The sequence below is a fragment of the Mirounga leonina genome, unplaced genomic scaffold (genome assembly GCF_011800145.1).
Source record: "Mirounga leonina isolate KUSES-001 unplaced genomic scaffold, KU_Mleo_1.0 Mir_174, whole genome shotgun sequence".
Lineage (NCBI taxonomy): Eukaryota > Metazoa > Chordata > Mammalia > Carnivora > Phocidae > Mirounga > Mirounga leonina.
The window spans coordinates 28182767-28196546 of NW_023270451.1; the positions used below are offsets into that span (position 1 = coordinate 28182767).

Genomic DNA, 13780 nt, shown 5'->3' on the forward strand with positions numbered 1-13780 from the left:
ATTTATTTGATAGAGAGCGACACAGCAAGAGCGGGAACTCAAGCAGGGGGAGTGAAAGAGGGAGGAGCAGGCTTCCGGCTGAGCAGGGAGCCCGATGTGGGGCTCGATCCCAGGACCCTGGGATCATGACCTGAGCCGAAGGCAGACGCTTAACGACTGAGCCACCCAGGTGTCCCACAGTTGTAATTTTCAAAGCAGCAATCAAAGTCTAATGCGATTCTCACATTTCCCTCTTTCAAGAAATAAATACTCGCACGTTCCAAGGTATTTGAAGCCATGCAATTTGCAGAGGCAGCAGGTAGAACGTTGCTATCCGTATTATTTATGTTTTTGGTAGTAACTTAAGCTAGCAACGCCTCTCTCTGTAAAGTGTACTCCCAGTAACTCCTTAAGAAACAAACACCAGGAACAAACACTGGCCTCCCACGGATTTGGGCGGGCGGTGGAGCCTCAGCGATTTGTGGGAAGAACCGCTCAGGGCCTGGGAGGGCTCTCTGCTCCCGCTCGTCACTACTCGGCTCCGCTCGGCGCTCTCTCGGTTCTCGCTCGGCTCTGTTCGGCTCCTCCTGCAGGAGAGACAGAGAGCGCCTGCAACTCTGGCGCACGCGCTCAGGCCTCTTGCTGCTCTTAGGGGCCCGCTTTGCCGTGGGTTTTCACTTCCTTCTCTTCCGAGCTGTATCCGGGTCGTTGCTTTCTCTATTGTTTCAGGCAGACGACCTCGGACTTTGAAAATTCTGGGTCTTTTGTTGTTTCTGGTGCAGGCTAATAAAGTTTTTCTTTCTTTTATTTTTTTCTAACAGTTTTAGCGGAGGAAATTAACTCCCCAGAGCTGCCGGGGCCTGAGGGAGCCTCTGGCACTGGAGCGCCGTGGGAAGGGGCGCGAGCGGCCGGGGCGGGTTCGGCGAGGACTAGGGGGCGGGGTGGGGGGCGGGAGGGGACCTCAGCGCTGCTTTCTAGGCGCCCGGGCCCGGTCGGAGGCGCCGCCGATTTTAAGTAGCATCTTTCGGATTTGTTCCCGCGGTATCAGTCCCAACTTCAGCGCTGCCAAGGCTCTCGCAGCCTCTCTCTAGGCCTCCTCCAAACGACCACCTCACGGATTCCTTAGTAAGTGTGTTGGAGGCCTCCGCCGGGAGAAAGGTGCATTTCAGCCCTTCTAGAAGTCAGGCCTGTGGGAGCAGGGTGGGGGTGGCAGGTTCTGCTGGAAGCTGGACCTTTCGTGGGCGCTTCCCTTCCACAGTCTGCGGGAATGAACAAGGCTTCTTTCATTACCTGGGCTTAGCGTTTTCTTTCTCTTGACTGTCTCCGTGTCGGAGGGATTATGAACGAGTCGCAGAAACATAAGAGGGTGTTATGGGGGTCAGCTTCGGTTTTGGTTGGCCTAGGTTCGCCTTTGCCACACCCCAGCCTGGAGCCGCCTCTGCTGCTGGCCAGCCCTCCCCAGCCCGTGTGCCCACCCAAGCAAGCTTCCTACACTTTTTGCTGAGAACTGAGTTAGACAGATTCCCTGCACGAGGTCATCTGTAGCTTCCCTTAGCATCGCAGCTGTCCTCTGTGCTTGGCGTGATTATTAATGACGATGTAATGTTTTTCTCTTAACAGTGGATCGCAGCTCCAAGAGGAGGCAGGTGAAGCCTTTGGCAGCTTCTCTGCTAGAAGCTCTCGATTATGATAGTTCAGATGACAGTGATTTTAAAGTTGGAGATGCCTCAGGTAAATGTTTCCTTTTCTTCCCTTTTCCCAGCTTTCTGGAGGTTGGGCTTATTTTCAGACCCTTTTTAAAAATCGGCTTTGATTAAAATGCCAATTTAAAGTTAAAGCACATAAACTTCATTTATTTTGTCCGTTTGATTTCTCACATTTCCCGAAGATCCTTTCACTAGATCCTATCATTGCTTCTGTTTATATTGATACTCAGATAATTAGCAGGCAGAAAAGAACTTATACTACAGATACCAAAGTGTTCTCTCTGTTCTTTACTCAAAAATAATTTAAGCTTATTTTATGGATAGAGGAAAAAAACAAATATCCGGAAGTCAAATAATATCCTGAGAGTAATGTGAACAGCCCTTAAGCAGGGTTCTTCTCTGTTCAGATCACCTGGCACCCTCTGAGGGGAGTTTTGCTTTTTGTCTATTAGCTCCCTTACCAGAATAAAGGTGACCAGAGTAAAAAGTTGTACTTTGTGGTGGGTGTTGGACTTTGTGGATTGGGCTTTTCAAAACTCTCTGAAGTACAAAGATACATGTTTACTCATTATATTTTGTGATTTTAAAAACAAACTTTTAAAAAGGTCATACGTTCACATTGTACAAGATTGGAAAACAGAAAAATACGGACGGTTTTCCATGGTATCTTCTGTTTATTTTACTTCACAATATAGGTATATACATATAGTTTAATTGCAGGAATCTGAGAATGCACATTTTATGTGAAAAATACTAAAACACACATGTACAATAAAAATTACTTATAATTTTGCCCCTTCTGATGGAAGTTTAAATAAAGCCTTTTCAGTTTCATCCCTTTAATAATTTTAAAGTGTTCCCCCAGAGAGTTTTCTGTGCTTAGTCATAACTTTCCTTTCCCCCCCTTTTTTTTTTAACTTCTGCTAGGGATGGTAAGAGATGAAATAAGGTTGTGTTGCCTTTCTGTTATTTAAATAGCATCAACAAGTAGACTTTGCATGGTGATTTACTGAGAACTTTTTATTTCCATAATCTCATTTAACTTTTTTAATAGCTTAGTGAAGGAGATATTATTTTACAGATAACAGGGCACTTGAGTTCAAAGAACTTGCATGAGGTCACTTAGGCCATAATAGATGTAAATCCTTGTCTTTTGACTCCAAAATTTAACAGTCTTTTTGCTGCAGAAATCCTAAAAGTAAATAGATGTAACTTTAAACTGAAACTACTTGGATGTTGTGACTAATTGAGGTCATTCCCAACAATAAAAAGTTAAGTTTATCTTGATTAATTGTCTTTTAACCTTTGCTTCTCAGCCAGTTTCTCTCCCTTTTATTAGTCAGCTTACTTCCAAAGGAGGAAAGCAAGGGAAGGGAAAGGAGCCAAAACTTTTTAAGTTCTCTTGGTGAAAATCTTGGTAGATAATATTTTTGGTTAGAATGTAGTTTTGGTCCAGATTGTTAACAGTTACAGTAGTTACTGGGTCTCAGAAGTTACGACTCATTTGAATACCACTATGAAAAAACTCCGAAGCTTAATCTTTAAGTATTCCGTAACTGTTTCTGTGACAATAAATCCTGACTTTGTAGATTTTTTTTCTTTTTGTTTACTGAGTTATAGTCATTCACAGGTATCACTTCTCTTTACAAAGGTTAAAACAATCTAATGATACAAACTGCTTTTTCAAGATAATTTTTGGTATCAAGCTAAGTGGAGATTCCTGACCTTGTTAATCTTAATCAGAGTTGATGGGAATTATCAATTATGTGTGAAAAGTGGGACGATGAGTTTTGTTAGGCTGATAATTTTTTTAAAAAAATCTCTTCAAAGCACTAAAAAATACATGCTTTCTATTCCCTCTTGTCATCATAGCTAGTCTGCTCTATTTGTAATTTACTTCCTTGGGCGCTGTGTAGTTCTTGTTATGTTACTGCAAGGGAGATTATAGTAGTAAATGATTTTGTTTAAAATAGTTAATAATAGAAATTGAATCCTATTTTCCATTCTTGGTTAAGGTGCATCGGGTGTCCTCCATAGCTAACATGGTGGCTTACTGTAGATTACCAGTGTTCCCTGTTTGAATCCTTTCTTTGCCTGAGGTAGTTGGACTCTTACATGAAATAAAACATTAGACTTATCACTGGTTTTCAGTCATGTTAGAGCTGTGGAATCCCAAACCTACATGTGACTAGATTAAACTGGAGGTGGAGAAATAGTAGCTAATCATCTGTCTGAGCAAAGCTTCTTTCAAAACAATGTCTAGAAATGACTTACTGAATGAACTGCTGACTCTCTTAGATTGGTTGGACTTAATTTTTGTTGACAAGATTCTGTGCATCAGTTTCTTCTCTTCATTTTGAAATCAGAAATTCCGACTACAAAACTTCTACTTCTCTTCGGCTTTAAGAATATAGACTTCTGAAAGATATTCAACACCTTTGCAGATAAACATAATTTTATTCATGTGTTTCTCAGATAATAAAATAGAAAAAGATAAATATTGCTCAAAAAATGACCTGCCAATAAGATTGTCAAGTGATTGATTTTTGATGGTTAATAACTAAAAGCCTCTGACTTTAGAAAAGTACAAACTGAAAATAGATCATCTTTTCTTTTATCTTTAATGTGAAATTAGAGTTAGATTTCTCATTTTTTTAAAGATTTTTATTTATTCATTTGACAGAACAAGCTGTGAGAGGGGCAGGGGGAGAGGGAGAAGCAGGCTCCCTGCTGAGCAGGGAGCCCAGTGTGGAGCTCGATCCCAAGACTCTGGGATCATGACCTGAGTGGAAGGCAGACTCTTAACCACCTGAGCCACCCAGGTGCCCCTAGATTTCTCTCTTTTTTTTTTTTTTTTAATTTGACAGAGAGACACAGCGAGAGAGGGAACACAAGCAGAGGGAGTGGGAGAGGGAGAAGCAGGCTTCCCGCTGAGCGTGGAACCTGATGTGGGGCTCAATCCCAGGACCCTGGGATCATGACCTGAGCCGAAGGCAGACGCTTAACGACTGAGCCACCCAGGTGCCCCTAGATTTCTCATTTTTGACTGAGGACAGTGTACAACCATATTAGAATTATGGTGATAGTCACCAGAAGAACATTATGTGGAGATTTTAAATTGAACCATATGAAATTACCAATTTAGATTATTGGCAGTTTCATCATTCGACCTAGTTTAAGTGGTTATATTTGAGACTTGGTCCTGGAATTGGGGTTAGGATAGATTGCATTTAGTTATCTGATATATAAGTGGAATGGTTTTGAAGATGAGTGCATATATGCCTTTTATTAAATAAGACAAAATAGCAGTGCTGTGTCCCCTCTAACCTGCTGGCCAAAGTAAGATGATTAACTTTAGATCTTGATCCATAGTTGTTTAATTAGGCCAGATCGCCAGAAAATTAGCTGGAAAAGTCATGCTGAGACTTTGCTTTGGTAGTATTTTGTACTTAATCTAATTTTGGCTAAGTGGATCAAGATAATGGTCATTGATGATATGTAGTTTTGTTTAAGAGCACTTTGCTGGATATTATGGTGAATTCACAAATATCAGAATAACTAAATAAGTAAAATAACAGATAATACAAAGCATGATTGATTATTTGTATAGTTCAAGTCAAGGAGATAGGACTACTTTAGACTGGATTTATCTAGAACAATTCATTGAGGAGGTAACAGTTGAACTTCGGAACTGAAAGAGAAGCAATCTAGGTGAGGGAAACAATATATTAAGTGTCAGAAGTGTGGAGGCTGGAAAATACTTATACTTTGGAATCAGGATTGAGTAAAAGAATAGAAGAGATGCATCTGGGCAAGTATAATGAGGTCAAATTAAGGCCTTAATTGCTAGACCAGGGTTTCTCAATCTCGGCACTATTGGCATTTGGTGTTGTATAATTCTTTGTAATGATGGCCTGTCCTGTTTACTGTAGAATGTTTAGCAGCATCTGTTTTCTGCTTACTAACTGCCAGTATCATCTTCATTTCCTGCCCCTACCCCCACCTTCATGGCAATCATTCATTGTCTAAACATTGCCAGTGTTCTCTTTAGGACAGAATTCAAAATTGTTCTTACTTGAGAACCACTGGTCTGGATTTATTCAGAAAATGTTAAATGACACAGTGGAACTAGAGATGATGAGTAGAGGATGAGTTGTGTTGACTGATTGGCTTTTTAAAAAAGAGAAAATACAGGATTAGTCAAAATGGCCCCAAGGTGATAACTGAATAACCAGTAGACTGGTAATCTATTAGGTATTGTGTATATTTATAAATAGTAATTACTATTGCACTAGATCAATGAATGGAATTGTTAATTAAGGTTGATAGACAAAGGTGATTCTTTATATTGCAAAGCTAAAATAAAACTGAATTAAATACTATTTTATTGTTTAATATTTATCATGGGGAAAACTTAAGCATTGAATATTGTGAAGGAATTCTTGAAGATTGTTTTTTTAATTCTGTATCTGTAAAAAATTCCCTAACTTCTGTTAGTTGAAATAGCTATTGCTTGGAGAGATTTTGATATATTATATATTTGAGAAAGATACCTTTTATTTAACTGAATAGGAAGGAGGGATTTCAATTTTAATTTTTTTCTAAAGAAAAAATTTTATTGTAGAGTTAGAATTACCTTTTTTAAAAAAGATTTTATTAGAGATCGAGAGCATGCGAGCAGGAGCAGGGGGAAGGTGCAGAGGGGAGAGGGAGAAGCAGACTCCTCACTGAGCAGGGAGCCTGATGCGGGGCTGGATCCGAGGACCCCGACCAAGATCATGACCTGAGCCGAAGGTAGATGCTTAACCAACTGAGCCACCCAGTCGCCCCAGAATTACTTCTCTTCTAATGCTAAGAAGCATCTGACTTATTTGAAGTATCTGACTTATTTCTCTAGTCTTATTACCTTTAAAAAAAAAAAAGATGTAAAAGTGATGGATTTGGAACATGACACAAGAGTCCGTTTGAATTTGTAATAATAAAGACATTTTTCTTTGTAGCCTACAAAAATAGAACTAGAGACAGCCAAAGACTGATTTTTTCATTGTCATTTTTGTCAAGCTATGCTTGTAACTAAATATTGTTTATCTCCATCCCTCAAGTGCATATGTATCAAAAAGAAGTGATGACTAATCAGATGAAGTTATTTTTCAGAAATCAAAGATAAAATTTGATATATTCCTGATGCCTGCAGTTGGAGTATGGATAATGTATTATATTTGGAGAATGAAGGGTTGGGTAAGCTACTAGGATTTGGATTTGTGGAAAAATTTCAGATTTATCTAATAATATGTTAACAGATGTAAAGCATTTAAATTTTGTTTTCTTTTCAGATTGCTTCTATTCAGATATGATTACAAAACAAAAACAATCAGAGTATCAGTTTCTCCATACTTTTTTTTTTTTAAGATTTATTTATTTTTTTGAGGGGGGGAGAGAGAGAGAGAGAGCATGCTCACATGTGAGTCAGGGGAAGGGGGAGTCAGGATGAGGGAGTGAGTGAGGGAGTGAGAGACTCACAGGGTGAGTCAGAGGCAGAGGGAGAGGGAGAGAGAATCTCAAGCAGATTCCCCACTGAGTGCAGAGCCCCACGTGGGGCTTGATCCCCTGACCCATGAGATCATAACCTGAGCCTAAATCACCAGTCAGTTGCTTAACTGGCTGAGCCACCTAGGTGCCCCCCACCCCCATACTTTTAAAAATGATTGGCATTGGCAACAAAAACCAAGACAAAATCATAACAATTCTTAACATTTTGCAAAATTTACCAAGTAATAGTGAAGTTGGATTGGTCTCAGTTTTGATTAGGTACCCACATTTGTGCCCCAGTTATTCTAACTTTTATATCTACTGTTATTTTCATTGGTAAAAATTATTAGAAATAATTATTAGAAAAAATTATTAGAAATAATTTTTAGGTACTTTTATTTTTTTTAAGATTTCATTAATTGAGAGAGAGAGGGAGCACGAGCAGGGTGAGAGGCAGAGGGAGAAACAGACACCCTGCTGAGCAGGGAGCCCGATGTGGGGCTCGATCCCAGGACCCTGGGATCATGACCTGAGCCGAAGGCAGACGCTTAACCAACTGAGCCACCCAGGCACCCCTTTTTAGGTACTTTAAAAATTATCTCTCTTAATTATGCCATTGCTTGCAAGATGTTCCAGTCTTCTGTAGTCAGTATGCATAGAGACTCTTTTTGCCTTAGAAGTGTTTGGTCAACTCTGCTTATTATTTATTAGATTCTTATCTAAAAAATATCTAGAAATTGTTGATTATTATTTGTTTTTTTTTTACCAGAAGTAGTTTTTCTTGGTAGGTTGGGTTTAATTATGAGTGGTCTTAAAAAAATCATAATTTTCTTAATGATTTATATAACTGTTGGACTGAAAAAAAGTTACCTAGTTGTGGGTGATACTGGATTCACACTCTGAAATTCAAGAAGCTTACAAATCCAAAGATGTTTCCTAAGTTTGGGACAAACTTGTTTTTGGTAAAACCTAACTGGAAATGATAGTTTATTTGTAGTGTTTCCTTAAATATTTGTAAATATTTATACTTTTCACTGCAGAAATGTGTCTGATTATAGGATAGTGCCATAGATCTCACTGGAGATTTTTAAGTGTAATATATTGTGTATATACCATGCTTCCCTTCTAAAATCTGAAAACAAAATCAAAATTCTGAAAGATATCTGGTTCCATAAGTTTCAAATAAGGTATTGTTGACCTACATGATATTGTTCTCTCGTGTCCTGTCTAAGATTGTTTAGGATGAGAGTGTTTTTTCACAACAGTTTTGAATAAGCTGTGGGTTTCTGCGTGGTAATCTTGAGATTGACAATTATTTTGTAGGGCCAGTCAATATCTATTGTATGTTAGTCTGTATTTTTAATCGATTTAACTTGCAGGATTTTTTTTTTTTTTTTTTGTCTTTTAGCCATTTGTAAAGGATTTTTAGGATATTTTAGATACCAGATACTAATTGCAACTTTCTTTACTTTTTTTTTTAACTTTCTTTACTTTTAATGTCCATTTAATTATAGTAGCTAAGGCTGGTTGAGTTAATAGAAATTAAAATGGTGTGGAAACAATAGACTTTTTTCACCATTTTATTATTATCCTTTTCTTAGTTATAGGCTCAAAGAATGTATCACCCTACAGGTTTTACTATAGTTGTTGACCATGACCTGACTGTGACTAGTTGTTTCTTACTTCTTTAAGCTCCCCTTCCTTTTTTTTCTCCTTCTTGTTATTTCAGATTTTAGATTTTTATTTATTTGATTAGGTGTAAAGAGGATCAGAAGGTTACTGAGTAGTGTTGGGCCAAGATGGCCTGCGCTGCCCTAGGCAGGAATGGAAGAAACTTGCTAGAAAGCTTGTAGTTCTGCATGAACTTTTTAATAGTCTAAGCCTATCTTTTTAGCGACTACCATGGTTGCTCATTTCCAAGATGGATTCATTTTTAAAAAATTATTAATTTCTTTCATTCTGGGGGGCTGTCGTAGTTACTGCCTAGAATTTTTGAAAGTTTAGGTGGCTCTAATTGGTATGAACAGTATCCTGATAGCAGGAAAATTGATAACTGCTCTTGCAACTTCCATTTACTGTGCCAGTGCTGCTGTCTCCTTTCACCTGTGAACTTGATACTCCTAAAATTGATTAGCATGTAAGGGATGTTGACTATCATAAATAACCTGTGTTCATTTTTGCTGAGTAAAGAGTAAAATAAATGAGACCAAGTTTTTTGGGCCAGGTTTTTCTTGTTCTGAATGTGACTCAACGCTTGTAAGTTCATACAGTTTATGAAACGAAGATGGAAGAGAAGAAGAATTTGGTCTGTATTATATCATTAAGTTAAAATCAAGTGCCCAATTTAAAAAGAAGCACCTTTACTTTTAGAAAAAAAGATTGTTTCTAGGGTACCAAATATAGCATGAGCCATTTGACACAAAATAGTGCTCCTCTTTTTAAAGCATATTTTAATTTAGAGTTACATTTAGTCATCTTCATTAGTGCTATATTGAATTAGAACCATTATACCAACTTCATTGATTTATTATTTAATCAGGTTGGGAATGTCTACCATTCTTTGACTTAAATTTGTTTATATTGTTTTGCAAGTTACTCACAAATTTTGGTGGTTTCATTTGTGTCAGCGTTGTGTGTGTGTGTGTGTATGTATATACATATGTGTGGTTTTTTTTCTCATATTTTCAACAGATTCTGAAGGGAGTGGTAATGGAAGTGAAGATCCTTCAAAGGACAGTGGAGAAGGTTCCTGTAGTGATTCTGAAGAAAATATTTTAGAAGAAGAACTGAATGAAGATATTAAAGTAAAAGAAGAACAACTTAAAAATTCTGCAGAGGAAGAAATACTGTCATCAGAAAAACAGTTAATTAAAATGGAAAAGAAGGAGGAAGAAGAGAATGGAGAAAGACCTAGAAAGAAAAAGGAGAAAGAGAAAGAAAAGGAAAAAGAGAAGGAGAAAGAAAAGGAGAAAGAGAAGGAGAGAGAGGATAAAGAAAAAGCAACAGTATCTGATGCTGTGGCTGCTTCTGCTGCTTCCACCACACCAGCCACAAGTCCTCCTGCTGTTAACGCATCTCCTTCAGTCCCCACTACGACAACCACTACAGAGGAACAAGTCAGTGAGCCAAAAAAGTGGAACCTTCGTCGAAATCGACCACTTTTGGATTTTGTATCCATGGAAGAGCTGAATGATATGGATGACTATGACAGTGAAGATGACAATGATTGGCGACCTACTGTAGTAAAGAGAAAGGGGAGATCTGCATCTCAGAAAGAAGGAAGTGATGGAGACAATGAGGATGATGAAGATGAGGGAAGTGGGAGTGATGAGGATGAGAATGATGAAGGCAATGATGAAGATCATAGCAGCCCTGCCAGTGAAGGGGGTTGCAAGAAGAAGAAGAGTAAAGTTCTTAGCAGAAACAGTGCTGATGATGAGGAACTGACCAATGATAGCCTGACACTATCTCAAAGCAAGAGTAATGAGGTAGATCAACCCAATTTTTATGATATCTGTCTGTCTGGGGAAAAGGGAATTCTTCTCTAAACCATTCTACTCATTATATTAAGTAGCTTCCTTGAAATCCTATTTATAGACAGCTGTGGGAGTGAATGAGCGCCCTAACTGTAACATTTATTCATTTGGTCCAACCAGCCTTTATTGAGTATCTACTATTTGTCACCGTCCTCAAGGAGCTCATAATCACCGTCCTCAAGGAGCTCACAGTCTTTCTAGTTAGAGAAATATTTTTATATCCATAGACTAGGAATATGGTAGTTTTCCTTTCCTTTCCCCTTTCTATCCTCTCACCCCATTCTTCATAGGACTGCTGAATGGTCCTGAGTGGAGTATGAAAACAGAGGTCACCTTTGTTTCAACTTAGCTATGTCCACATGAAAATTTAGACTTCTAGACTACTTTAGAGCAGGACAACAAACAGCTTAATGATTGCCTCAGACTTTTAGAGATTGATTTTAAGGTTAATTCCTTTACCAGTTGTAGCACTCATCATCTGAATAGTCACCAAGTCTTTGCTTTAAATGTATGGGAGTAAATAAGAACTATATGTTTACATATATTTAGTGAATAAGTTCTCTCTACAAAGAAATGAAAAAGAAAAATCAACCCCCCCAACATAAGACAAACATTTCTTTCCTAAAACTACAGTAATGACTCAGTTCTTCCACTTGAAGTTCTACTACCGAAAGTTAGGTTTATCCTTTGGGCCCAAGATGCAACATTCAAGATTCTTCAGTCAAACACATTTGTGTCTCTTTGTCTGTGTGTTTATGTATATGTTTTTCTTCAAAAGCAAGATTGAGTTGTCGTCTTACATGTAGATGTACCTGTTACATCAACATGTAGAACTATAATAATTAAGTCTGTCATTTCTGTTAATGCATTTGTCGTCACAGAAATTCAGTTCTTTAGCAAGCACTTATTTTTTGTTTTTTCATATCATTGAAAAAGGTTGAACTGGTAGAAGGATTTTCCTTCTATGCTGTATTCTTTTACATTTCTTCTACTTACAAGTTTTACATAGCAGTGATTACCTATTTTAAGTAAGTTTCATTTAAAAACTTGGGTGATTTTTTTCTTGCCAAAATAATAAGTAACAGGCTCTGAGGAGCTTATATGTCAGTAGTGATGAAACAGGTTATAATAAATATATATATTATAAACATTGGTTAACTTCTAGGTTATCCACTTTCATATGAAGAATGTTGCCTGCCTCCAGTGCTATCTATCTAAATTCTTATCTTTAGGTAATGGGAAATTGTCATTTGGAATATAATACAATATTTATATGCTGTAGCACAAACAGTTCCATATTCCCAGTGCCAATTTAGGGAAATAGAAATACGGAAAAATCAGTTGTTCATATGTGATGTAGGCTTGTATCCAGTTTATTTTATAGCATTTAGTAGTTGATATCTACTGAATAAGATTACCTTTGGCAGCATTACTTTCTTCATTTTTATTAGCCTGACATTCACAAAAGTAGGCTGGCTAATGATAAAGGCAGAGTTAGATTTTATGTGATGGTGTGGGGAATACCTGCAGATGTTTAGGAATTTGCCAGGTAAAATGTATACATATTATCCATTTGTTAATAATCTGTAATACATAAAATATTGCTTAGGAGGTTGTAGACTGTCCTTTATGATGCATTGGAAGGCCACATGTGCTGTTTAGGTTTTTTTCTACCAGGAGAGACTTTAGTAAATAATGGGACTTCATATATTTAGGTTAAGTCCCAAAGGAATGTGATTCCAGAGCATTTCTTGGAAATGTGCCTCCATAAAGTTGTCAAGAACTTTCTTCTTACAGTAGCTAAGTTAATTTCTCTTGTTAATTTATGTTAATTTTCCTTTTGTTCTACCCTATGCAGAAATGCAGAAGAACTGATAGAAAGTTAATTTTAACTCAATAATATTCTACCCGAAATCTTGGTAACTGTTTTCCCCAACACCAGTAATTTTTGATGATTCTACTTCTATTTGTCACTCAAATTAGATGACAAATTTTAATAAACAATAATCGGGATTATTATTTTATCTTACATTTCTAAATTTCCTGTTCATATGCTCTTGATTTTGTAAAAAAGATGACTAACGGTAATTCTTGTTGCTTTATGGCCATTGTTTGTATCTTAATCTTCCTGGTCATTTTAGGTAGATACTTTGGCATTAAGGTATCAATTATCTTTTAGTTAATACAGATATATTTGATTATATTTGAAGTTTTATTTTTCTCTTTTACTTTAGGTTTTCAAGTACTGCTTTGTAGTAGAGATAGCTGAAGGTGTGGTTTTAGAAATACGTAATTGAATTATATTTAGTTTATAAACAGCAAACTTTCTTGGCTGTTACGTCAAGTGCTTTTATAGGGAAATGATGTTGGACATCATGTAAGTGATGTCAGAAGCTTTAATAATTTTGAAGTTTTTTAGGGAATTTGATTTTTTTCTTTTGAGCGGGGGGCCTTTTATTGACTCTTAAGGGACTCGATCCCAGGACCCTGGGATTATGACCTGAGCCGAAGGCAGATGCTTAACCATCTGAGCCACCCAGGTACCCTGTAGGTTATAGCTTTTGTTATTTACCATTTCAAATTAAAACTGAAGAATTTCAAAAATTAAGACATACAGAAGCATACAGGTTGTCAGATTGATGACCCTATCCCCTGTTGTATAGTTCTGGAAGACTACATCATAAATGCATGAGAGAGAGTGAAAAAGGCAAACAACCTCAGTATTAGTATGAAAATAGCCTTTAGCTTGTGGACCCTATGAAGCAGAGTCCCATAGACCACACATTGAGAACTACTGTTCTACAATTGGACATTTGATAAACCTACATTTTCTACATATGGACACTTTCCTTGGCCTATAGAATTAATAACATTTTTTGAATTTAGTGCAGTCTGAACAATCCCCTTGGAGTATCATTATATGCCACTTTCAAACTTTTATCTTGATGCTTTTGAGATTAACTGATGTTATATTGCTTTTTGGTTTTCTGAAGTAAATCTTTTGGGGATGGGTGTGTAGCATTTTCAGAG

At 37.4% G+C, this 13780-nt stretch overlaps 1 protein-coding gene across 8 annotated transcripts in view; it reads left to right on the forward strand.

Annotated features, from left to right (window-relative positions):
* Positions 1–376: 376 nt before the first annotated feature.
* PHF14 (PHD finger protein 14) overlaps positions 377–13780 on the forward strand; it is a 221562-nt gene continuing 208158 nt past the window's right edge. For 3 of the 8 annotated variants that reach the window (XM_035020639.1, XM_035020640.1, XM_035020643.1), the window contains exons 1-3: positions 379–1104; positions 1600–1710; positions 9906–10702. In XM_035020639.1, coding sequence (XP_034876530.1) covers position 1104; positions 1600–1710; positions 9906–10702 — 909 coding nt within the window. In that variant the 5' untranslated portion in view covers positions 379–1103. Of the gene's footprint in view, positions 1105–1599; positions 1711–9905; positions 10703–13780 lie in introns of all 8 variants that reach the window. The other 5 variants (XM_035020641.1, XM_035020644.1, XM_035020645.1 and 2 more) reach the window with 3 other exon arrangements.